The sequence below is a fragment of the Trichogramma pretiosum genome, unplaced genomic scaffold (genome assembly GCF_000599845.2).
Source record: "Trichogramma pretiosum strain Unisexual culture from Peru unplaced genomic scaffold, Tpre_2.0 scaffold2, whole genome shotgun sequence".
NCBI lineage: Eukaryota > Metazoa > Arthropoda > Insecta > Hymenoptera > Trichogrammatidae > Trichogramma > Trichogramma pretiosum.
The window spans coordinates 48,603-73,492 of NW_019641687.1; the positions used below are offsets into that span (position 1 = coordinate 48,603).

Below are 24,890 nucleotides of genomic sequence, written 5' to 3' on the forward strand. Positions count from 1 at the left end.
ATACACAATTGTAAAAGTGATGTATCTTTAAATCAATTTTCCAAAATGTTTCATGGACAAAACTAAGTAATAACGATAATAAATGATTCTAAACAATGTATCAATCAGCTCATTGAATGTAACTAAACCAAAAATCACTTTGTCATTCGCCAACAACGTCCCGTTCATCGCTGCAGCTTCCGAAATGTCAGGAACTCGCATTAGCATGCATACAATATTTGAAAATCAAGCTCTGTAAGAAGCATCAAGATGTCGCTAGCGAACATGGAGACTTGTATTGTACTGCTAAATCTGCTTTGCTAACGGCTAGCCGCCCGGTACCCACGGCACTTGTGGATTTGATATGGGAGTAGCGAATTGGCGCGCATAAAACTCAGCAATAACACACATATTTCTGTAACCATCCTACAGAATCCCGATTCAGTATGTGCACTGCTGCTGCTACGGTGCAAGCAAACAACACAAAAACGGCTAAGCCACCGCGAATGTCTGTGTGTTTACGTGCAAATTCATAGTTTCTTTTCTGCTTGTTTACTCAAAAAGTCAACGTTCGAAATTTCAACTTACCGCGATGTCATCACCCGGGAAACAGGATTCGCCCTCTGGATCGAATAAATTGTTGACGTTCGAAGCTACGATGTCGAACATTTTTAACGAAATCTCAAAATGCGTCAGGTGAGGTGTCATTTTTTTAATCATTGTTTTGCACTTCTTTTACTCAAACACTGCAAAGAACGTTCTTTCTTTTTTTATCAAGCTCAATTTTTCTATTCTTTATTTATTTATTGTTACTGTGAGCATCTTAAAAAAAAAAAACAATCTATCCTTACTATAATAATGACTCGTTCAAAGTGGGGAAGATAGTTAACAATAAAATGGAGGAAAAAGTCAGGATATAATTTTTCAAGCAAATGTGAGTCTCAATAAATTTTATGAAGTATAGTAATTATTACAATAATTTGAATAATTTTGTTTTCAGTGAAAATGAATTCAAAAGTGCTTTCAAGGATATGAAGATATCATCATCCAATTTGAAAAAATTGCACAAACTCATGGAAACTGATTTATTTAACAAAATGAATGAAGATTTACAAGAGTTAGTTTCTGATGAGAGTCTTGTTGAGGGTATGAGTCAGCTTGAAAAACTAATTGAAGAAACTCCATTTCCAAAAGATGAAAAATTATGGTAAATTGAGATAAACTTTTTTTCAATTAGTACATATAAATAAGCATATTTTATTACAGGAGACCACCAGGAAATGTAATACAACATTTGAAAACACTAGACGCAAAAAAAATCATAGACGAATCTGAAATCTTAAAAAAGTACATAGATGAAAAAAATATTGAAAATGAAAGAATGATGGAAGATCTTAACATGAAAAGAAAAAAAGTAAATGTTATAGGAAAGAAAATGAAAGAACTACTGAGTCTGGATCTATCAGAGTTGAAAGGAAAAATTGAGTTTAACAGGGAGTGCGTTGAACAATTAATTGGCAAAAAATCTTCTAACTAATTCAATCAGAATTCAATTTTGCCTGAAGATCTCTTTCTTCTTGAAGTTTTTGATCTAAAACTTTTTGAAGTTTAACTTTATATTCTTCATTTCTTTTCTGAGGAATAAGAAAATATATAACGTGTAAATATGTAAAAATGTGTTTGAATATGTCAATATCAAGTAAAAATAATGGATTTTTTATGTACATAATTGATTAGTAAAAATTATCAATACACACCTGAACCATTCGTATTTGTAATTCAACGTCATTCAATTTACTTGCTATTTCCTCTTTTTCTTTTGCAGTTTGTTGTATATTCTTTAACAAAGTATCTCTGCGCTTTATTAATTCTGCAATAGTTTTGGCCTCTTCATCGCTATCATTGGGATCTAGATCATCTACAATATCTACATACTTGTCAAAGTATTCAATGGATGAATCATATACTTGATGAATATGTTCAAATTCTTTGTTTAAGTATAAAGTCTGCTCCTCAACGCAATGCTTGAGTGAAAGAGCTTTCAGTTTTTCTTCTTGAACACGATTGATTTTTCTTTCCAAATCAGCCAATTGCTGTGTTTCTATTTCAACTTGATGTTTACAGTATGAAATTTGTTTGTCCACTTGTCGTATTTCCATCAGCACGTCAAACGTTTCATCGTTCAACATGATGAATTTTCAAGAGAATGCCCTCCTTACTGTGCAACTGGTAAGTTGAGATGTAATAATAGGCCGATTCGCGATCGAATATAAATTTGAATTAGAAATATTGACAACGGACTTTGGTCGATAAAATCAAGTCGATAACGAACTGCGTGGTAAATATAATTGTCAAAAGTCTCGCTACATGGCGACACTAGTTCAATTTGAAAATTTCTCGGTAAGTCGCCGGCAGAAACGTGACATTTACATACACAAATCACAAGTGCGACAGACGAGAAAGCGCGAAATTACGCGGATTCGATACAGACATCACCGCGGAAAGCTTACAGAGGGCGCCACGCGTCAGTCGCATCGCCAGCATCATAATATTCATTATGCCGCCACGACGCTGCGCTGCTGTGGATGTTTAGCGCTCTGCCGCGTACCAGCCGTGCGACTTTCTATGTTATACTCGCTCAGGCTCTAACTTGTAGACTGTAGTAGCCCAAACTCTCCTGAAAATTACTACTCCCGGCTCGTCGCACTTGTGTACTCTACGACCACAGTCACATCGGTCCCAAAAAAGGAAACGGATTTTTTTGTACGTCCCATCTTTTGCCAATTGCTGCTGCCTTTTGGTACGTAACCGACCCTTTGCTTATATCATGTAAAATACGAGGCTTGTTTTGTGCGCTAAGTGTTGTTTGTGTGCATATAGGTGTGATGATAATAAAGTGCGTTATATAGTGTCTCGTGCGTTATATGTGTGCTATTGCCTCAGAGAGCGAGATAGAAAGAGAGAGAGAGAGAGAGAGAGAGGGCGAGAGAAAAAGAAGCGTGCGGTGTTCGTCAACTAGACGGTTTAATGTATAGTACGTCTAGTTGCATCGCGCAGCGCTCTACATCACTCTACTACTAGTCGCAGCTATCGATCCATCTACATGCCATGTTCAGCATGCACACACGCATTTATCTAGATATATATGTAACGTTTGTTTCTCATCGGCGCATTCATTATTTGTTGTGTCGCTGTCTCGCCGCGTCACCTTCGTCATTTAGACATTTTTCAACTTTTTTGCGCTTAATTTGCACGGAATAATTTGCCTATGCTTCTGGCGTCTCTGTATTGCGCCACGATTCTCAAGGGTAGCTCATGGTCTTTCACTGCAGAGGGAACAAAGGGACATTTCTGAGATGCAACGACTCTATAGACTGCACGAATTATACACTTTCAATTGTACCATATAGGCATATTCTGCTCCATATTTTATCCTACAACGCGTCCTATTATGACGCTTCTTTCTTAGGTTATGTGCTAGTTTAAACGTATCTTACATATTTCAAATATCTCGATATTTGATATTTTGATGTGTAATGACTTGTAAGCGCCAAGTTTGCTTTCCTTTCTTATTCTCAAAAATCAGTTCGTCTGGAACAAATCTCACATCACGTACGACCATTGGAACAGTCTGTCATTAATTTTGCGATAAAATTATATTATTAAATTAGTTCGAGATTCGAGCGTGCTCTTGATAACAATCGAATTTGTTTTTTTAAATCAATAATTAACTTAACATTTCTCGAAAAAAATATGCCCTAAAATTATTAAATTTTTAATTTAGCCACATTTTGCGGCTAAATAGCAATTCTTACAGACTAAAGACATTCATCGTTGAAAATTTTCACACTGTCACTAGCAAAAATGTAATTTTTGCATTATCTCTCTCCTTATCATAGTCAGATAAGATATTCGCATTAGTTGCAAATTTTCGCTCTGCATCGTCGTATTAATTGGGCAATGAAAAAGCCAATCAAGTCATGCGCGAAGAATATTTCCCAACTGAGTGAATATTCACTTTTTTAATTGCGTTGTCGACACCTTTCGACGTTGCTTTACTTTTCAAATATTTTATATAAATGATGAGCATTATTAATTCGCGAAAATTTCAATTTCAACCATGTGAGTGCGATTCGACTACCAAATATGATTTATTTAATACCAGATATATACCTAGGCCATTCTCTATAAATAAAAAAACGAAAAAATGAGAAATTTCATTTAAAAAGTGAGATTACTTTTTCACTAGCATTTATGTTTACATTTTTCTCAATAGCCGTGCGCAAAATCTGACCAACGCTTTATTATGACTTCATTTCTTCGTAAAACTTGAATTAACCGTAAAAAGCAATCTGCCGCGAAAGATTCTCACAAAGCATACTTAAGCCACGCGATTTTTACATTATGATGATATGGTAAACTACAATTTTCATTTATATGCTGCAAATGAACTTGAAACAATGCATATTCTTAATGAATTCTAATTTACTCTTAAAATTTATCTGATAGTACAGAGCCAATATTTGTCGTTACAAAAGACAAACAAAACTAAAGGTCAAATCTGTTAAATTCAATTTCGCACGTTCGAAGATCTTGAGAAACTATATAGCAAAGAAAATTGGCATTGAAGCGAAGCAAATGTGTGCGTTTATGTGTTTTCTTACGTTATGGTTTCATCGTAGACGCGCCTCATGTTTTATTTTACTTTATATTCTTTGTCCGTACAAACGAATTTCCGTCTTTTACAAGCATTTCTGAGTCTTGTTCGAAAATTAATGCAAGGACTTTATGGGCGCACAATGTTAATAAAAGCGGAACCGTCACTTTTCGTACTTTTTCGAATCTCGCTTGCTCGTCCTCGCTTTGTTGTGGCTTCTCATCGATAGAATTTCTGTATGCGCAAAAATTTAACGTCGACTTTGCAAATAAATGTCAGTGAGTGCGCATATATCGATCGAAAATTGCAATATCGAAGCAGTTCAGCGTTGCCTTATACGAATGGATCGTAAGAATCGGAAAGAGAGAAAAAGTCGTCGTGGAGGAGAAAAAAATGACCGTGGGTTATGCAGGCGACAGCAATTGTTCCTTATTTGTTCCCTCGGACTTGGGGACGAGGTGGTGGTGTAGCAATAATTTTCGCTCTCGGCATTGCATCCGCTCGAGTTGGAAAATAGCGGGTGGCTCGCGCGGCGCACGTAGCCTACCTACGCGTGTATCATATTTATAGCGCGCGGGTGCAATTTCTCCGTAAAGTTTCACTCGCTAGAGCCGTACATATTCTTCGATCTAGACTCGCTTTTTCCTTTGCTTCTCTTCGTATTATACTTTAAGTATAAGTAAGTAGTTTATAGATCTTCACGGAACACAAGAGCAAAGAGAGTGTGTGGCAGAAGGGGGATGGCTGCATATAGACCGTAGCTTTTTTTTTCTATATACGCGCTGAATATATAACACAATGAATAAAGCCAAGTGGTGTATAATACAACACTCGAGTGCCATTATTTATAATTCGACGTTTGTGCAATTGAGGAAAACGCCGGTTTCCGCTTTCTGGAAACACCGAGGGTTGAGGTCGAAGTCGCGCTGCCGAGTAGCCGGCACAATATAGATATATGTATAATATAACGTCTCACTCCCGCGCGCAATTGCAAAGAGGCTATCGGCTTTTACCTCCGGCTCTCTTTGGCTATTTAAATTTAATCAGATTTTATACTCCGACTTTCGGCCAAGGCAGTCAAACACAAGCGATTTTCTATATCATAACTTTCAATTTTCTATATAAAAATTCTTTCTTTCTTCTTTCTTTTTTAAATTTTTTTTCTTTTGCTGTGCGTATGACTAGTTTAAAATTAGACTTGATAGAACAGTAATATCTGTTTGTGAAGATTCTTGTATTCTCTTCAGTTTTTCGCAGCTGCGTGTTTCAGCTGCCACTGACAATTGTGCTACCTAACTTTTTTACTTAATTATTTTCTTCTTGAGACTTGGAAGCTTTTCTTTTTCCTTTTATTGTTCAAATCTCAAATTTGAATCATCGTTATTCAAGTAATTTTTACTCTTCATTTCTTCCAAAATTCAATAATTTTTTGGTAAAAATTTAAGCAGATAAATCATCATTGACAACGACCCAACTTATCTCATAGAAATGTTCCTTATTTTTTCGAATGCAAAGACCAGTTAATGCACTTGCGTCACGGACCGAGCAGGGCTCTTATAATTTATTGAAGTTTATATCTACTTGTATGAAAATTCAAAAGAAACAAAACAAAGAGGAAAGAGATTTTCAAACTCTCGTACATTTCATGGCAGTATAAGATCGCTCTAAATGCAAGCTCGGTAAAGTATAAGTCAAACAGTTTCATCCTCTTGCAGTAGCGCGCGCCTAGCTGCAGAAGCCGCCCTATAAATCGAATCAAACCAGGCAAGCAAAACCAACTAAACTTTTTTTTGTTGCACAAACTTTTTTCGTGAGGCTAGAACATGAAAAAAAGAAGAAGAAAAATGTAGAGCCTTGCAAAAAGTAGGAAAAAAAGCGCGAGAGAGAAAGAGAGAGAGAAAGCGAGAAACTTGCTCAACATGTATACCGTAAGGGTCAGTGGCGGAATAGTATACACTCGTCGGTGCGGTGTATCTATATATCGCGCGTACCTATATTGGCGGACACACTCTGGTCTAGCCGCATACGCACAACAAAGCGTCGCCGTGGTTACAGCTCGTCCGTTGCCATCACAAAACCTAGGAGTATTATAAGCTGGCGCGCGCGCGCGAGGCCCATGTTTAACCGCAAATGTATAATAAATGCCGATTGAAAAGTGAAAAAACTGCGCCCTTTTGCCTTAACCATTATATTTATAATCATAAAGCGACACTACTCACACACCCTCACACATGTGCGTACACCTTATGCACGAGTTGGCATATTGTTCCATTCGTATACGATTCACGCCCCCGCGTCCCAACTTTTCTCTTTCCTAAATACAAGAATAACTTTAAATTATTATGTGTTTGATCAACCGTTGCACTACTCTAGGGGCTGTCTTTTCTCTCTCTCTCTCTCTCCCACCCCCTTTCCTGGAAGTCTAGAGATTGATCGTTTAAAACTTAAAATTCCAAAATTATGTATACTGTCCTGTAATTAGCATGACCTCAGGCTGAAAACGATAATTTCTATGGCTACATCTTGGTTACTGCGCAAGCTTTCATCATTCAAGTATCCATCAAGTTTGCCAACGAGAATATCGATCGATGCATAAGATTAATGGCGTTATAATTGTTTCAGTCCTAGGCTAGTCCGTCCTAGGCTTTAAAGCTTGTAAAGATAAGTAAAAAAAATTACTATCAAGTTTAGGTCAGTCGTACTGTTTCATAAATAAAGAGTTGTAACGTTTTTATTAAAATGTGCGACCTACAAAATGTACAAATAGAAAATAGATTAATAATACAACTCCTTTAGTCGGCATTTTATGCCGTATCTTATAGACTTCGTGTCGTAGATTGTACCTGTTTCGGCCTATTAAAATTGTCACAATCTGAAACCTGGAAATGTTCTGTAGCGTTGCCTTGTACAAACCTTCATAAAATTTTTATCTTTGAGTGTTAAATTTGTAATGCCAAAAAATACGAGAAATTGTTTTGAAACATGTCAAGGGTACGTACGATTTTTCTTCAAAAAAGTTCTTTTGTATTCGCAAATTTTTTGAAGTTTTTAAATATTTTATTTCAGGTAAAATTGTATTAAATAAGAAATTATATTTCCATTTTAGTTCTCTTATGCGCTTAGAAAGGTAATTTGAAATCATGTAAAACGCTTATAAAATTCTTTTTTTAGAATAAAAGATTTTTCATAATAAATCAGATTATTAAATTGGAAATTATTTATTTGCAATATAATTTCAAAAATTGTTTTTAGTCATATTCGCCCATGTTTACTTATGCATATTAAAAATATACGTAATTACACAGAATTTAAATGGGTAAAGCATTTTGAAAGTCACTTGGGTATGAAAACTCTTATTAAAATTAATTACATTTATCAGTGATACAAATGAATTACGAAAATCTGTACGAAATGATAGATGCAACTCTAACTGGACTTAAAGCTTATTGCATTAATAGTTGTTTCATCTCAAACCTTTCAAAGTTATTAAACAATGTCAATGAGAATAACAAAACTAGTCAACTTTTTTCGTCAAACTTTTAAAGCCTTGAGTCGCAAGCGCTTCCAAAGACCAAGTTTGTGTTTTCATTAAAACTGCTCACTTATTCTGTAATTTTTCAGATTCCTTAGAGCGAAAAGAACGACTTGAAAAAAATGCCCTGCATCATAATGCAGATTTTAATTTCATGTTGCTGCGACTTGGTTCGTTCCCATCATTAACTTCGTGATCCATTCAATGTTCAATGTAAATGTTACACTCGATAGTCAAGTTGAAATCATTTCACATATGATTTTTAAAAAATTGATTATATCCTCGAGTTAATTGTTTTGTCACATATACCGACTACGCAAAGTTTTTTATCCTCGCCAGTCGCACGTAAACGTTTCAGTGCACGTGTTACTCGAGATTAATCGTAATGTACATAAACCTCCATCTATTAAATGTTTGATATTTTGAGTGATTCTCGCTTATCAATTTAAATATTTTTAGCATCATACACAATGTAAGAGTGCGTAAAATTAAAATTTATTAATTTCTCTCTTGCGTGCGACTAAAGTAGATACCGAGATTAAGATAAATGTAACTTAGCGGAAAGGGAAATTCAGAGTAGTTTGAAAACCATTTAATTTGCTCCAAGTGACAGGACGTGGGTTAAAGTAAAGGTGGGTGGCATGTCTCACCGTCAAGAAAAGAGAAAGAGAACCTGCGCAGAGTTGACATTCTCAATTTTCTCCTAGCGATCTCGCGTGGATTAGCTCTCGCGACCTTGTGCTCGCGTATATACGTTTTTGCACACCATTACTCGGCATTCGTCAGCCATCCATATCGACACGGTGCAGCTATAAACTTAGCTCATTGATGTTGCGGTTTCAGAATATTCGCACATTACGTGCATACAGTCGCTCTCGAAAAGAGTTCGAGCATCGACTTCTCGATATTTGCTATAAAAACTCTAGGCTAGTCTTTGGGACACTTTGATGAAACAAGGCCGTATTTGTAACGTTTCGAACGATCAATCGAGCGTCGTGTACGCGTCGTGCCTTCTTCCAAGTGCGAAGAACTCGCAGGGGCTCTTGAAAAGCTCGATTGCAGCTTGCAGTTCACGCTCAAACACCTGTTTTTGACGATGTGCTACGTAATCGTTCAGACTCACGCAGTACGCCTTTAAATTTACAGTGTGCCCGCGCATTCATAATCTTCGGCTCATTGCCTTGCCTCGCAATTTTCGCGTCTTGTAGCTGCAGTGGAGCGCGTATATATATATCTATAATACATGGCTCTTTGGTTGTAGTGCCCGCAGCGAACCGATGTGGCGTGCACAGCCGTGTATTTGCTGCGCGCAGCTCGTTAATTGGCAGCGAACTCGACGAGTGACGACGTGAATTTCGAGCGTTCGGAGCTCTAGCAGCAACTTTTCCATCCTCTTATAAAGCCACGCGCAGGCTATATTTTCCCCTCCTTTTCCTGGCCTCGACTTTTTGTCGTTGTCGCGAGCTTTTCAGCAACTCTCCCGAATTTCATTTAATCGTAAAAGCCAAGCTTCCAATGTACATGAAGGAAGTTTACTCGTGCGAGGATGCATATTCTCGATCTCGCTCGGAGCGCGCGCCTGATCGTCGTTTTGCCGCCTAAAATTAGTTTCGAGGTTCGAGCGCGTGTAACAAGATGTACGAGGCGTGTGCCTAGGTAATTTTACCATACATGCTCGCGCGTGCCTACATGCAGAATTTATTATATTCAACATCTAAAAATATGAGTCTCTGCTAGTCGAGAGTGTGCGTGCATCTGGCGTATGAGCCGAGTTGCAAGCTCGCGTTCCGCGTCACGGTATTCGTCATAACGCGAGTACTTTGCTGGTAAATAAAAAAAGAGCGATTTTGAAAAATCGGGCTTTGCCCCGGGACTTTCCATTAGTGGATTTTCCACGACGGGCTACCGCAGACATTAAGCTATGGCGTATAGTAAATGCGCGTCTTTTAGGCGAGACAAGTCTTGATGTTTGGTACGTGTCATTGAGCCGGTGCTGCTGCACCGTTCGCACTATGCAGCAGCCTATACGACTATACTATATGTATACGGTAAGCCTGAGAGATTTTGGGTCGAGCTTGTTCAGCGGACTTTGTCGCCGCATGTGCAATGAGCAATTAAACGGCTTTCCACGCTCTATCATACATACATACATCATTTGTTTGCCTCGTCCTAGGCTTGCTAATTGAAATTCTATATCATACGTGTGGAAAAAAAGGCGAACTAGCCCAGCGATTATCGTGAAATCTTCCTTTAATAAGTGCCCCTTCGTGATTGCATGTATTTCTAACTTTAGATTTTAAGTCGAATTCGAAAGTTACTTGACGATAGATCTAGAATCTTTAGTTTAATAATCAAAATACAATGCATTTTTCGCAAATTCTAATTGAGATTTTTTTTTGTTACAGGTAAGACCCTTGAATATTTTCCGTTTATAAGTTCAACAACGGGTAAGAGACAAAAAAGGTTCAATAGTCATCCGTTTTATTCTTTCTTTAATTTCTTTGTTCAGGTTTAACATGGTTTCATACGTATCTTAAATCGCGATATCAAAAAACAGGTATTTTTAGCGACTCTCTTATTGAATCTAATTGCATATCGACGTTTTAAGCAATTGAATGATATTGTTTTAGAGTATTTGATGTTTTTACATTACAAAGTCGATGCTATAATGTCAAAGCTTTTGAATCAATTTAGTATCATTTAATTCAATTTAAATTAATTTAGTTGAATTTAATTTAACTCAATTTAATTCGATGGAATTTAGTTCTATTCATCCGTAATAGACAAGATTTGGTGCATTTTAAATGTATCCTCTACATATTAGCCATGAAATTGACTTCACACAATCGAGATTAATCGACATACATATAGACCTTAATCTTTTGCCACAAGGGGTCTTCTGCTTTGCTTGCGCGACGCTTGCACGTACATGTATTCTAGGATTCATTACTATACGCTGCAATTCAAAAATGTGGATGAAAAATTGGCCGCTCGATCTCTACACCAATTTACAAAGTTAATAATAGTTTTTGATTGAAATATTTCGTTCGATAAAGTACGGTAATCCGTATCAAAATGCCGTATGGTTTCACATGTTTTCAATTGTAATCTGTAAAACTAGAACGCTTAGTCTAGCATTTCATTACAAATAATATAATTATATTTAAATATCAAGCCTTGTTATTCAGACGCAACCTTGGCGCGATTATTTACACATATCACTTGTCGTTAACTTGACTTTAGGGCAAAATTAAGGCAGAGGGCAGATGTTATTTGACTAATATTTTAAAGTTTATAAATTCAAAAAGCGTAAGAACTTTAAATTTAAATGATCAATTTTATTTGTATGATACAATAATAAGTTTATATTGGGTAATTTTTTCGTAAACTCATCGGCCATTATCAGTTAAACTTTTTCCTCATTAGAAAAAGCTTTCAATTGTCCAAAACTTGGCCCTGTGACAAATGAATAATTTAAAATATACACAAATAGTCAAAAAAATGTCATTTTAAAGCAGAGCATTTAATTCACGTATAAGATATCGTTTTAATTGATTGATTTTTACTTTTATCCAAAAAGTGTAAACTTATGCAGGCCAGTCAATGAAAATTGACTCGGCCTAGTATCAACGTATTATATATTGCCTCAATACCAAAAAATTTTCTGTTTTACCTTTTTTTTGTAGGATCAATTCGCCTCGACTACTAAACTCGCGTTCAGAGGCAAATGATGTGTTCGATCAATTTAACCTAAACGTAAACAATCATCCGTATACTATCCACTAGCTTTGACATGTGCCAAACTAGACTGGAAAAGTTTCAGAGAAGATAGTAATCTTTTTTTCGCTTCCTCTGAAACGTGATTGCTTGTATCATTCGGGTTAAAAGGTTATCAACGGGTGATTTAATTATTGAGTGATTTTATTTGTTTGAAAACAGCTACAAAGCAGCTGGCTTTGATAGTCGTTTCACTTTTTCTTGTAAATAGTCGTTTTTAAAACTGTCATTGGTAGCTACATGTCATGAAAGTTCGAAAAACTTTTCTTTTCAGTCAAGTAACATCGTCAAAGTTCAATAATATAACTATTTCCTCTCATTTTTATTTTAAACCCAACTTCATTTTTTCTGATTTGAAACTATGGAAGTTATTTGAACCAATTTTACTTGTAAATGTATTGTTGCTAGAATAACTTCAATCTACATTACTAATGAGGAGCGTTTTCTAGCTCGACTGCATTGCGTTTCAATAGACGAAAGTTATAGACTACACGTAGAATACATATGGTCGATTCTGCTACGTTCATACAATTGCTTTCTTCTATGATGAACAGAGTTATGTTTTGTACAAGTTTTATAAAAGGACTGAAATTGGGAAGTGCTCATAAGAGGAAGTTTGAAAGTCAGAAAGAATATGTCACTTGGATACTGCTTAAAATCCATCAAAGAGTCTAAGAAAATTTTCTTTAGTCTATTAGATTTGAGAGAGAATTTATCATACATACGCACACCCTTGAAAGATGAGGAAAGAATAAACTCAGGGCGAGTGTTTTGCCAAGAGTCTGTGAGTAACGACAAAAAGGAAGTGGCTCTTTGGCTCGGGTGTAATGTTTTAGTTTTTTATTGTTCATTTTTTTTGCTTGCAATATTCCGTCAAGTCAACTCGGTTTGAATAAAATGTGTTAGTCGAGTGCAGCTTCTTAAGGAATCACCTTTACATTTTTTCAAAAAATATAGTCCCGAGCCAAATCATCAATATCACTTCAATACCTTGAATTTTCATTAAATGTTTTACTATGATTTAATCACAAATGCCGTTTTCGTATAGATCTACTTTACATCGTCAAATAAACGTAATTAACTCTAAAAACTACTTATTTTCTCTGAACAAAAATTGCCACGTCGAAAGCTTATCAAAGACCTGCCAATAAATGCGTACGTTTGTCCCTCGGAGAAACTTTTCAAACCTACTTCCGCATTAAAAATGCATCTAACCAACAGCAGTCTTACTTTTCATTTGTATATACGAGTTCGTAAACGGCCTAAACGTTTACCGCCGTTTAGCGTTTACGACGTAGGTACGAGACACGCTTGCAAGCTCGGTTTTCTACTCTCTCTTGCACATAAGTATATGAAAACAGTCCGAAAAGCATCGTAATTTATTCGTTGTGAAATAAGCAAGCTTTATCTGTGCCCCCTGTGCGTTGAACCCCTCGAGCGGTGAGCATACACCTACAATTAAGCGCAATTAGACTGTATTCTAGAATACGCGTGTATTTTCTCTTTTCTCTCTCTCTCTTATTGCGCCGAGCGTAATATAACGCGAGGGGAGATGGTCGGTGGTTAGAGATAGATTCGCGATTGAATTATTGATGTTAGCGTGTGTGAGACCACGGACTATATACAGCATTTCTCTTTTTCTCTCTGCCGTCTCTGCTTGGCTTGGGGAAACAGCAGTTGCGCGATACAGCCTGTAATGACTGTCTCTTCCACGTGAGTGTATGTACTTGCATAATGATAGTACTGCCTTCTTTTTAGTTTGTGTCATTTGGTTTTTGTTTCTTTTTCGCCAAGAGAGTGAATCGATTTGCTCAAACTATTGCCTCTTAAATAACTATACTATTATATTTTATTATAAAACCATGCTTAATTTTCACTCAATTCCTCAGCGTACACGTTTGAATTCGTTTTTGTTATTAGAAAAAAATCAACTTATTTCCAGTTAAAAGTATTTTCTTGATACAATCTGCTTTTATTTCAAACGCGCTAAAATAAAAAGTTTAGTGGCTCAGATCTTCACCCACATAAAGTGTAGTCTCTTAAGCACACGACCACTTCACCCTGGTAATTATTCTAAAGGTTGAAATGCATGAGAAACTAGCTGCTTGAACTCAAAATAATTTGCTCATAAAAATGAACCAAGTACAGTTCAAAGTTGAACGTGTTTGTAGGTTTACTTGTGAGATATACTTCTCGGACTAGTCGAGAGTAAATTCATGAAAATAGCTCTAAAATTTCGGTTACTTCGAGTGGCATATGGGTGTCAAAGTTGGCAGTACTGGAAGTGTAGCAGTATGAAAATATCATAAATGAACTTTTTCCTACATTATTACAACTTTTTAACTAGCAGATGTAGTAAATTTCCCACTAGCATGTATTAATTTATGTTGTATGACGAGAAATGTATCGATAATGAAACAAGAGTAGAGATTCATCATTCATAATTTAATTTATATTTTATAGTACAGTAGTATATTTGCAGTGTCACTGAGAATGACATGAGTAACGTTTTCTGTTCTTGCTGACTATCTCGCATTTATTCATATTATGGTTTGTACGCAAATACCCGTATGGTGATTTTCAAATCCGACCGAAAATACTCCTGTATTATAGCTGTAAATTATCTTTTTGCTCTGTTATCTTATTCAATCATGAAATACTTCAATAACCTTCTAAAACAGATTGTTCGTTTTTCAGAATAGTTATTTTCCATATTTTCCGTCTTCATTTATTCATCAACTATATATGCGTTGCAAGTATCTATCATTCCTCGAAACAAATCGTCTTAGAATGAAGATGATACGAGCAGTTAACAAAGTTGGTTAAAATTTTGCGTCCCCTCTCAACAAGTTAATGAAAGGCAAATATTATTCTTGGATAATATCCACTAAAACCTGTATGTTTTCTACCGTCCACATATCTACTCTGAGTAAACATATTTCGCCAAATTAATAACTCACACCTAAAACTACAAATGTACCAAAAGAAAGTAGAAAAGGGAGAAAAAAATCACCATTCCATGAAAAAGTTCATCTGGCTCGCCGCGTTTTCCTTCCTAAAAATTACATCGCTCTCTTTGTCTCTTTTGGCGCATTTGCATACTTCCGACAACGGTAAAATGCGCGTCTTTCGTCTCTGCCATAAAACCCACAAAAAAAGTAATAAAAAATGGTGCCATTCTGTCTATTCTTTTATTTCTTTTTACAGTTCTCGTACTGCACAAATAAAGTCTGCAATAGTAGCAGTAACTAAAAAAATAGTAATAGTGGTGGCTCTATTTAGTACAAATAATTGTGTACATGATTGTAGCTGGTGTAATTGGACTGTCTGCGCCATGCGTACCACTTGTCTTCGACCCAAGTCCTCTTCGCTCGAAAACTCGACCACATTACTGAGCTGAGTTGTTAGGTACGGGCCTCGCATAAATTGTTTCACTTGCGGTCATTATTCATTTCACATGATTTTACGTATTTCTGTATTTACTTTTCAGTAACAATTGAATTGTCGATATTTTAAATTTATTTATTTATTGATTTGATCAATACCCATGTGTACCTGTCACCTAGAAAAACATTTATCAGTTTCAGGAACTTGTAGTTTATTCATGCATTGATTTTATTTACACTAACCTATTACTGTATAACTTGCAAGTACTATGAGAAAATGTATCACACGACAGGTTTTTTATTTGCCATAATCGTTGGGAATTTTGTCTGTTTGGACGAATAGTTAAGTATTGTATCGTTGAAAGTACACGGAAGCATGTTTTAGAGCTTTATGAAAGATAAAAACTTGTTGGAAAATACTCGCGACTGCGACTGTCTTTGCAAGGAATTGATAGCTGGTGTACAGTAAATTTAATTAAAATGGGTTGTGGCCTGTACTTAATTGAAAATGCGACTTTCGTAAAACTTTTCATTTTATCACCCCCATAAAGCGAAACAATAATTAAGCTAAAGTAGAAGAAACTTTTTTAAAAAGAAGATCGAGATATCATTTTATTATACGAATTATTAGCATTTAACTTGAGATTATTTGAAAAAATCAAAAACACATCGTGATCTTTTTTACGAACTATTGAAGGAACCATTTAAAGTCTTTTGAAATGAAAAACCAGAAAAACAGACACTTTCAAATAATCGCAATGCCATTATGAAAAAAGTAGTAAGATAGTCGATTCTCGATGAATATACAAGTTGTATGTACATAAGATCCCGAGGCTTAGCGGCCATTGCCATTGGACTGGACAATGGGAGGAAGGGAGACAGGAATGGACTGATGGTTGGCTATAGATGGATATTGAGAATTAGAAGCAGGGAAAAGTAAAAGAAGAATAACGCGAAACCGCGGGAAGTTTGAATCGTTTGGCCGTCGTCGGTCGTGCAAGTATAGTCGATTAATTATGCAAAAGCCGCGAGCAGCGATCGATGCACGAACGACGACCGTAGGTAGCGGACACCCATTGTGAAATATTGATATCGACTGGCTATAGCACTTCCCTTGTGAATACTCGCTTCTTCTTTTTACCTCGATTTAGCATTTTTTCCCGAAATATAATTTATACGTGGTACTCTCTACACGTGTTTATAATGATCCAATGCTATTATATCCCTTCAAAACGATGCTCGTTTACACTGCTGCTTTTGGCTCGCTTATAGAGATTTTCCAAGGTTTCTTGGGATATTTTCATAAAAAATTTTCATTAGCAAGTTAACCAGACGATCGCAAAACAAGTTCTCTCAAATTAAATTTGAACCGAACAAACTAACTAATCATCTAATAATGCTAAATTACATGACCGAACGATCTCGCTAATTATTTGAACTTTTTGCGTGCTCTAAATTTTCTCCTAATCTGCGATGAGCTTAACGAGAGTCACATTAAGTATCGAGACATTTATTGAGCAGTAATATGCCCACTTATAAGCTTGGTAAAACTTGCGTCATCGTGTCATGTACAGTTGTCGCACACACACGCACCTCGCAGGCGTCTTGGGTGTTGCAACAAAGCGCGTTGTGCAAATCTTCGTGGGCGAATTTTTACCGCGAATCAAATTCTCCTTTAGATCATCGAATCAGGTGGTAGTGAATGACTTGTATCCTTACATTTGATAAACCCATGCATACATTTTTTTAAATACTTATGCTCGAAGTCGTGAATGCCCAAAGCTTTTCAGTAACCTTAAGTTATTGTGCTACTAAAACTGTTACTGCTGTTGTTAGCATTTAATTTCCGCAGAAATTTTTCATTTCTCTTCATTTCACTTTTTTATTATCAAAGTGAGAGTAGTCGATCGAAGAACTTTTGTGTTTACTTCATTATTGTGTGAATATTTAATCAAGTTTATTTGTAATGAGATGGCTCATTATCTTCGACGGCAATTAAATATGCACCTTTAGTAGTAAATTGTTTGCGTTAAAAATGACGGAGTCTATGCTGAATACAGTGTATAATGCTTATTTTTAGCTGTGAGCTAATATTATCTTTGTTTATAAATTTTTTTAAGTATATGTCTTTTCGTTAAAATACACAAAGATGTATTTTTAATATTACCATTTTATGCAAGCGTTCTTCGTACTCGGCAATAAATAAAAATTTGATGAATCGACTATGAAATTTCTGATGAAATAAAACCCATTTATACGCAGCATCACAAAGGTGCACTTTCAAACCCCCCAAATTTTCAAAGACTATATAAAAAAAGAAGCTATCGTCTGAAGCTTCTTCCCCCTCCTAGTGAAGTCTTTACCCGAACCGGTAAACTTTAGTACTCGGTGTATGTGAGTCTCTCTCTCTCTCTCACTCTGGACTATGGCTATATATCGACCTGAGGGTTACAAGTTTCTTGGATTGTTGATACCAGTGGTAACCCAGGGTAACGACACAGGCAACGACCAATTGACTCAGGGCACGGGCTCTACCGGCTCGACGTTGATTGGACAGTGCGAAAAATAAAGAGACCTGCACGAGCTCTAGTGCACTGCACTAACTCGTGCGATCTGTTCGCGAACACGTCGATCATCATGTTGTGTCCTCGGCAAAAGCGAAGACTAGACATAGTGTGTAGAAGACTCGTATCGCAGTTGCAACATGTACGCCGGCGCCTGTTACACCGTACAAAAGACTTTTCCAAAAGGATAGACTACGCGTCATTCGCGTAAATTAGAGCTGATTTTCTTGAACTGTTGTGCACCTGTGCTTATGGTAATTGGATGTTTGTTTCTCTATTTGTGAATGAAGGTCGTTTGTTTTATTCTGCCTGCGGGTGTTAAATTGAATTCGTGCTCACCTCTGCGTGACGCGGTTTTACATCTCATGGCATTTAACCCTAAGTTTTCGAAAGGTTAATCTTGCAAGCAGATAACTCCATTGTTGGAAACCGAATTCCTCTGTCGATTTAAAACCCAGGACAGGTGCTCTATACTGTTTTATTTTCGTTTTGATATATTGTTTTAGTACTTTCATTATCTTGTCGTTCAATTGCAATTAATGAATGTTTTAATCATTCGATATAAAAATTAGGACATTGGAATGTCAAATTTCGATGGTTTTTTTTTAATGAAGCATAAAACAAATTATAAAATATAACCAATTTTAATAAAAGCTTCTCTTCATTCAAGATTATAATAAACAATGAATTGCTTTTTGTTATAGGAGGTCTAAAACTTTGAAGTCAAGGACATTAGTTGGTAAGTCTTTAAAATTATATTTTGTTTTAACACTTTGAAAAACGGGTAATCAGTCAAGTTTCTGGAATTGTTAATTTAATTGTGATTTGAACTAATATATTAAAAATATATATATATTTTTTTTTACTAAAATACTTTATGAATACATAAATATGTAAAGATACCTAATAAAATACGGAGTGCACAACTTCCCCAAAAGTGTTTGGGAACTACTTATTTTTTAAAATTCATGGACCTTTACCATTTTTTCTTAAAAATGGGCTTCAGGTTCTAATATATCAAAATAAAAAGTACGGGTACTTTTTGCGGTAAGAAATTCCCAAAAATTGAGACAAGATCTGGGTTCCAGATCTCCTGTGGTTTCTTTATCAGTATAAGTATTTTAATGTCACAATCCGTACATTATTCTAATTGACTAGTGAAAAGCGGTTTAGTTCATTTGCAATTAAATAATTTACAATGACACACTTTTGAAAACTAATGAGTTTATTAAAAGTTCATCATTTTTACAATTAGTTGCGTCAATCTGTTTGTAATATTACTGAATGGTCATTTATTAACAAACTAGTAAGAACATGTCGTAGATAGGGCATGTCACTCATCTACTCGAAATGAAACACCCGACAAATTTCAAAGTTCAATTTGGCTTTTTGCCAATCGTCACATCTTTACGGTTTATATTTGTATAAAAACAAACATGAAAATGTATGTAAACAATATTTTCGTCTAGAACTATGAAAAGACAAGATTAGTACTCATCGATAGCGAAGCGACTTCTTCGCTTTTTCATTTATTCATCTTAATAGAAATCTTTGAATTCAACAAATTAATTTAACCAAGATTTAATTTTGAAGATGTGCAGTAGTCAATATCGATTAGTAAGCCATTGATAAACATAATCATGTAATTACCCCGTTCAGTATTCAATAATCTTAATGCTCGGCACAATATACCACTTTCTTGCAACTAATGCACGCCTTGCAATATCCTGCCTCGTTTTTCACCTCATTTGTGCTTTCCGGTCACGCAGAAGCCACGGATATTATATGTACTATCGTACCAATAAATAATATTGGCCTGAGGTGTAGAGTAAAATAATATCTGTACTCAGTATTTTTAGCACGAGTTGTAAACAAAATTTTGATTTCCTTTCGAAACTTTCTCGTTTTCAAGAAAGTAAAATATCATCTTTACAGAGGGTATTTATAATTATAATATACTTATCTCGATTTCACGAGTCGTTATGAATGACGATATGAGCCAGGATGTCTATCAACTAAATTGGTGTCGCTGTTTTGGTAAATCATAACCGAATTTACAAAAACTATTTGTGGACCAATGGTAAAATATTTGTCTCATTGATGTATTTAACAGTTACGTTATCAATTGTCAATGTGTACTCAATTTTATACAACTGCCGACAAGAAATATAAAATATCGGGTACAGATTATGAAAAATTTTTCAATCGATAAAAAAACTACTCTTGAACTTATCTAGAGACATTTGATCAAATGTATCTTATCCCGATTGAAACGTCCTCATGCATATGAAAGATTTCCATGTCGTCGAAAGTCAAACTATAATCGAGCAGCAAGAGGTAATTTTGTTGAGTGTAAATAAGCCCAAAGCATTAGTCCGCGTTACAACTACGTGCATATATGCGTGTCGATGTAGTGCAGTGGCACCTATTGTGTACTAGCATTTGAAGGAGATTAGCAAACGTGGCCGCAACAACGGCTAAATCGCGTGCCACCGCTCATTGTGTAGCCGATGCGTCTCTCTCTCTCTCTCTCTCTCTCTCTCGCACATTGCGATGACGATATGCCCGCTCACACTCGGCCACGCGTTTGTTTCAAGGGATGCTCACTGGGCGATTGCTCTATATCGCGCTCAAGTGGCTGTGTAACGATTCGTTACCGCAAGCCAGCAGCTCCCCCCTGCAGTCAGAGAGGAAATGTAAAATGTTTTCATGATTGTCTTTACACAGCTTGTTATTGTTCGATTTTTTACGCAACTCTTGATTGAAAACCAGGTTTTTCATTTTGTTACTTCGTCGAAGTAGTTTTGCTTTTATTCAATATTCTCCATCCTTGCTGGAGTTATTAATATATTTGAGGATTTTGCCTCGAAAGAAACGCAATCATCGCAAAAGAAAATATCTGAGTGAAGTACCCATTGTGGCCATACTCGTAGAAAAAATATCCATGCGTTTTTTTTCGTTTCAATTATTTACGTTTGAAATAAAATTCTATTTTATCTTCAATATGTTTCACGAAAACTATTTTTTCTCGAGAAAAAATATGCCGAGTTTTAAATATATTTTTCCTGGACGTCTAAAAATTTTCTCCTCACGGAGCATGAAGTTTCACTCGATACCATCTAACATTCAAATTATTCTCGTACAAATTTTCTTCAAACGTTCCGTAAAATAACCAGAAAACTGAAAAGATAAACCACCAAGCCGATAAATTACCCGCAAAACTGTGAAAATTACTGAGTAAGATAAGGATTTCGAATGCTGTCAGTTTCAAGTTAATTTTTTTACTTTTGACGTGTTGCATACTTCAAGCTGAAAATGTTTAATCTTTATTAATAAGTCATACAGCCTAAACAAGCCAGACCTCAACCCAGGTACGTCATTTTTTAAAAAGCAAACATAGGAGATATTAACTAAATTTGTACAAGCTCATTTTTCTATGTACTCTTGAGTTTCCTCTTAAATTAAAATGTACGGTATGTTCAAAATATATATTTTAGTATTTGATAATTTTATGTAATTTGTCACCACGATGAAGTCGGGTACCGTAAGGTGTTAATTTTTCTCCCTCCGTAAGCGGTGACTTTCTAAAGACGAAGTTTGTCATTTAAGGGTAAAGTCAAAATAAAACCAGTGAATAAATCACAGTGTGAAAATTCGCCAAACAAAACACTAACTTTAATCCTGGAGTAAAGATTCTTGCAGCAAGAGTTCATAAACTCGAGTTATATAGTACGATAGCCTACAGGCCAAAGCTCGGGCTAATGGCTAAGTCGATCTGCTGTCGCCGTCGAGGCTTGTGCTCTGCATGACTGCTGCCGCTTCTCGAATGTATACATACTGCTTTGCACGAGAAAGAGAGTGAGAGAGAGAGAGAGAAAGGCTCTTTTACTCTATGAGAAAACGATCGTATATGCGAATGGATGTTTCCCGCAATGGCTTTACCCACGAAGTTACCGAAGCATCTTACTCTCTTCTTCACTTCTTTTTGCGATGTGCATTTTGTTGTTGCCAAGCATACAAATCGGGAGCTTTTATCTCAATCGATAAAAATGATATGATTTTGTGTTTCAAATATTCCAAGCTCCCTCTATGTAGTCCTAGAAAACTTTGTTTATTCATTTTAGTAAAATTAGACTTGCTTTAAGAATTTAATATTCTTAGTTTTTAACTAGAATTTCCATTCGAAATCATCCGAGTTGTCTGTTTTCCTAAAAAATGTGTGAAAAGTTTGTGCAAAAGCATCAAACGCAAAATTATTTGGTCACTAGCCGCAAAATTCCAGCGCGTTTGCGCGTGATCTGGATAATTTATTTCGCCAATGGAGAGCTTGTGAAGAAGCGCCGTCGAGACAGAAAATACTCGCAGTGGCGAGACTTAAAAGTGCACATTTGCGCGAAATATCTTCTGTTATATAAAAAGAGTATATAGTTTGCCATGAGATGAGAAGGTTGCACGTCATGGGTGCGCAGGCGCGAACCCCTTGCAAAAGTATATGGAGCCCCCGAACGGCGCAACGACCAGCAGCAGCGTCAAAGGGGGTGACTTTCGCAAAGCGCACTCAGTATTCACCCGCCCATCGGACTGATCGATATATATATAGATTACACACTCGCAAGTTCAGCACCGAAGATAAAGAGAGAGAGAGAGAGAGACAGAGAAAGAGACCGCGAATAGAACAGTGTGTGTGTATCGTCGCGTATGAACATATTGCTGAAGAAAATGAAAAATCCGCTTGTTCACAAAGTTCAATTTTCAATTTAATTATGTGCATTGGCCCACCGAACTGCTGATTGAGCTCCATCAAGCCAAGGTTCTCCATATAAGTGAGTTATATTAATCAAAGCTTTACAAGAGTATGTTTTCTGTAACAGACGAAACATCCAATTGAATTAGAGTTGAAAAATTGCTTTAGCATGAGCTTTCGCGATTATCAGAAACGAAACAAATTTCATTGAATGTCTATGGTTTTTCAACCGTTACAATTATCGCAATAGTTTTATCATCGACAAAATGACTGATAATTTCTCCGGTTTTATCAAAGATGACACGTGTTTTGATCGATACTTTTATATGGTCCTTTAACGCGGTTTATGTATGGTTTACTTTACACGAAGTGGATCGATATTAGTTGACTCATCTTTTGGGGGGAGAAACTAAAACAAGGACAGGAAGAAGCTCTTCTTCATAGACTTTCAATGTCTTTGCAAACTAATCACGATAAAAGAGAAAATGTTTTTAGTAATTTGATCATCGCGATTCTTTCATACAAATGACTGTCGTAGATCATCGTCTTAACGTCATGTGTTTGCTATTATTCATTCTTACAGCATAAATGAAGTGAGTTTCATTTAAAATCAATTAACACGATTTAAATCGAAACTTTGCTCAGCGGCACTATCGACTCGTAATAATTAAAATCTTGTATTTACTTCAATGACAAATCTATGCTTTTAAACACAAAAATAGGAAACCACATTGTATTGAATTACAAAAAAATATTTTCGAGCCTGCACGATAACTGCTTTACTTACATAATTGAAGAATCGGCACAAGATAAATACTTCAATAAGTACAACCGAGATGTTTCGAGCAGAAAATAGGAAAATCGAAGCCGTATTTTAATCATCGTGTCTCAGGGGGGTCCATTGCCATAGACCGAGAGGTTCGACGACGATCGTCGGTCTTTCACACTTTTTTCGTTCACAACAACTTCATATCGATCTGGTTTAAGTCTCTCCAAAGCGTTGCCATGTATATTTTCAAATTTTCCGCCAATGCTTCGTCGAATCTCTCGATATTGCATTTGCAAAAAATAAAATGGAAAACGATCCAAGCAATATTGCCTTTCCAATTGAAGATGGAATAATCCTATCGGTTGGTGGGCTTGGTAAATAATGTTTTCTTTCAAAAAGTGAGTCAGGATTACAAATGTAACAGTTGAGATAAATAATTGCGAGCACAACAATCGTTTGGTGCATATTGCACAAATTATAATTATATCGAGGGATTATATTTACAAAGAGCTTGAAATTATAATTAATCGGATGACGAGTGCGTCGACGAGCTGTAACCGGTACTGCATTAATCTTCATTACAAGCTCAGCAGTCGAATGCCTCAATATTGCAGCGAGTGTGTGCAGCGCAGTGAAAGTGCAGCAGGCAGGTAGGCACGGGCAGGCGTTAGCGTTGGAGCGAGCGTCCATAAATTTATCCGCGGCGTTATCTCGAGAGCGCCAGTCGGCAGAATACAGGTAGGATAGAACGATATTTCTGCCTGCGCGCACAGGTAGGTATAGGTATATAGAGGCGGCTGATTTCTGCGCTACACAGATCGCTACCTACGGCGCTCGAATCTCAACTCTCTCGCGCGCGCGTTTTCATCTGTATACATCTCCCTCCTCTCTTCGGTGCACACACTAGTACACGACACAGAGAGCAGTCAAGGTGCACATTGCACGCCCGAGGCTTCTCTCTTTTTAGCGTATTTTTGTTTTCGCAGACTCTCTTTCCATCTCTCTCTCTCTCTCTCTCTCTCTCTCCTGCCGCGCGCAACCGAGCCTCTCTGTGGCTGTGTGCACAAGTGTAAGTTACACGGCAGAGAAGGGCAACAAGGTCTATACGAGTATGTGTGTGTGTGTGTGTGTGTGTGTGTGTGTGTGTGTACGGCGCTCATTGTGCACCGAGTAGTAGCAGTAGTCTCTCTCGCCGTGTGCAGTCGTTGCTCCGTGTATATGTGCGAGCGAGACGGAGCAGCGAGTTGGAGCGCGCGCGAACGCGAGGAGGGGACGCGGACGCGCATCGGGTTTCAGTGCGGGTAGCTACGAGCGTGGATAGTCCGTGTACGCTGCGAAGAGCGCGCGCGGTCAGCGACTCGCACCGGCCGAGTAGAGCAGCAGCAGCGGCGAGCTCCGTCGTCGCAATATACGCGTTACGCATCTCGCGCCTCATCTTTTGCACGAGTGAATTTTATCCCTGTCGTTTGCACCCGCAACCAA

General features: G+C 36.7%; 3 protein-coding genes across 3 annotated transcripts in view; 2 read left to right on the forward strand and 1 right to left on the reverse strand.

Moving 5' to 3' along the window:
- The first annotated feature begins 310 nt into the window (after nt 1-310).
- LOC106655142 lies at nt 311-1,681 on the forward strand. Its single transcript, XM_014375364.2, has 3 exons — nt 311-675; nt 980-1,186; nt 1,246-1,681. Exons 1-3 carry the CDS (start codon nt 572-574, stop codon nt 1,514-1,516), a joined length of 582 nt encoding a protein of 193 aa, XP_014230850.1. The 5' UTR covers nt 311-571; the 3' UTR covers nt 1,517-1,681.
- On the reverse strand, nt 1,508-2,223 carry LOC106655027. Its single transcript, XM_023461405.1, has 2 exons — nt 1,737-2,223; nt 1,508-1,613 (listed from the first exon to the last, which is right to left on the reverse strand). Exons 1-2 carry the CDS (start codon nt 2,166-2,168, stop codon nt 1,518-1,520), a joined length of 528 nt encoding a protein of 175 aa, XP_023317173.1. The 5' UTR covers nt 2,169-2,223; the 3' UTR covers nt 1,508-1,517.
- A 360-nt stretch (nt 2,224-2,583) lies between these two features.
- Nucleotides 2,584-24,890, forward strand: part of LOC106655174 (heterogeneous nuclear ribonucleoprotein K) — a 57,826-nt gene continuing 35,519 nt past the window's right edge. The window contains exons 1-2 of the mRNA XM_023461462.1: nt 2,584-2,779; nt 18,600-18,634. The gene's annotated coding sequence lies outside the window, so the exon portion shown is untranslated. The remainder of the gene's footprint in view (nt 2,780-18,599; nt 18,635-24,890) is intronic.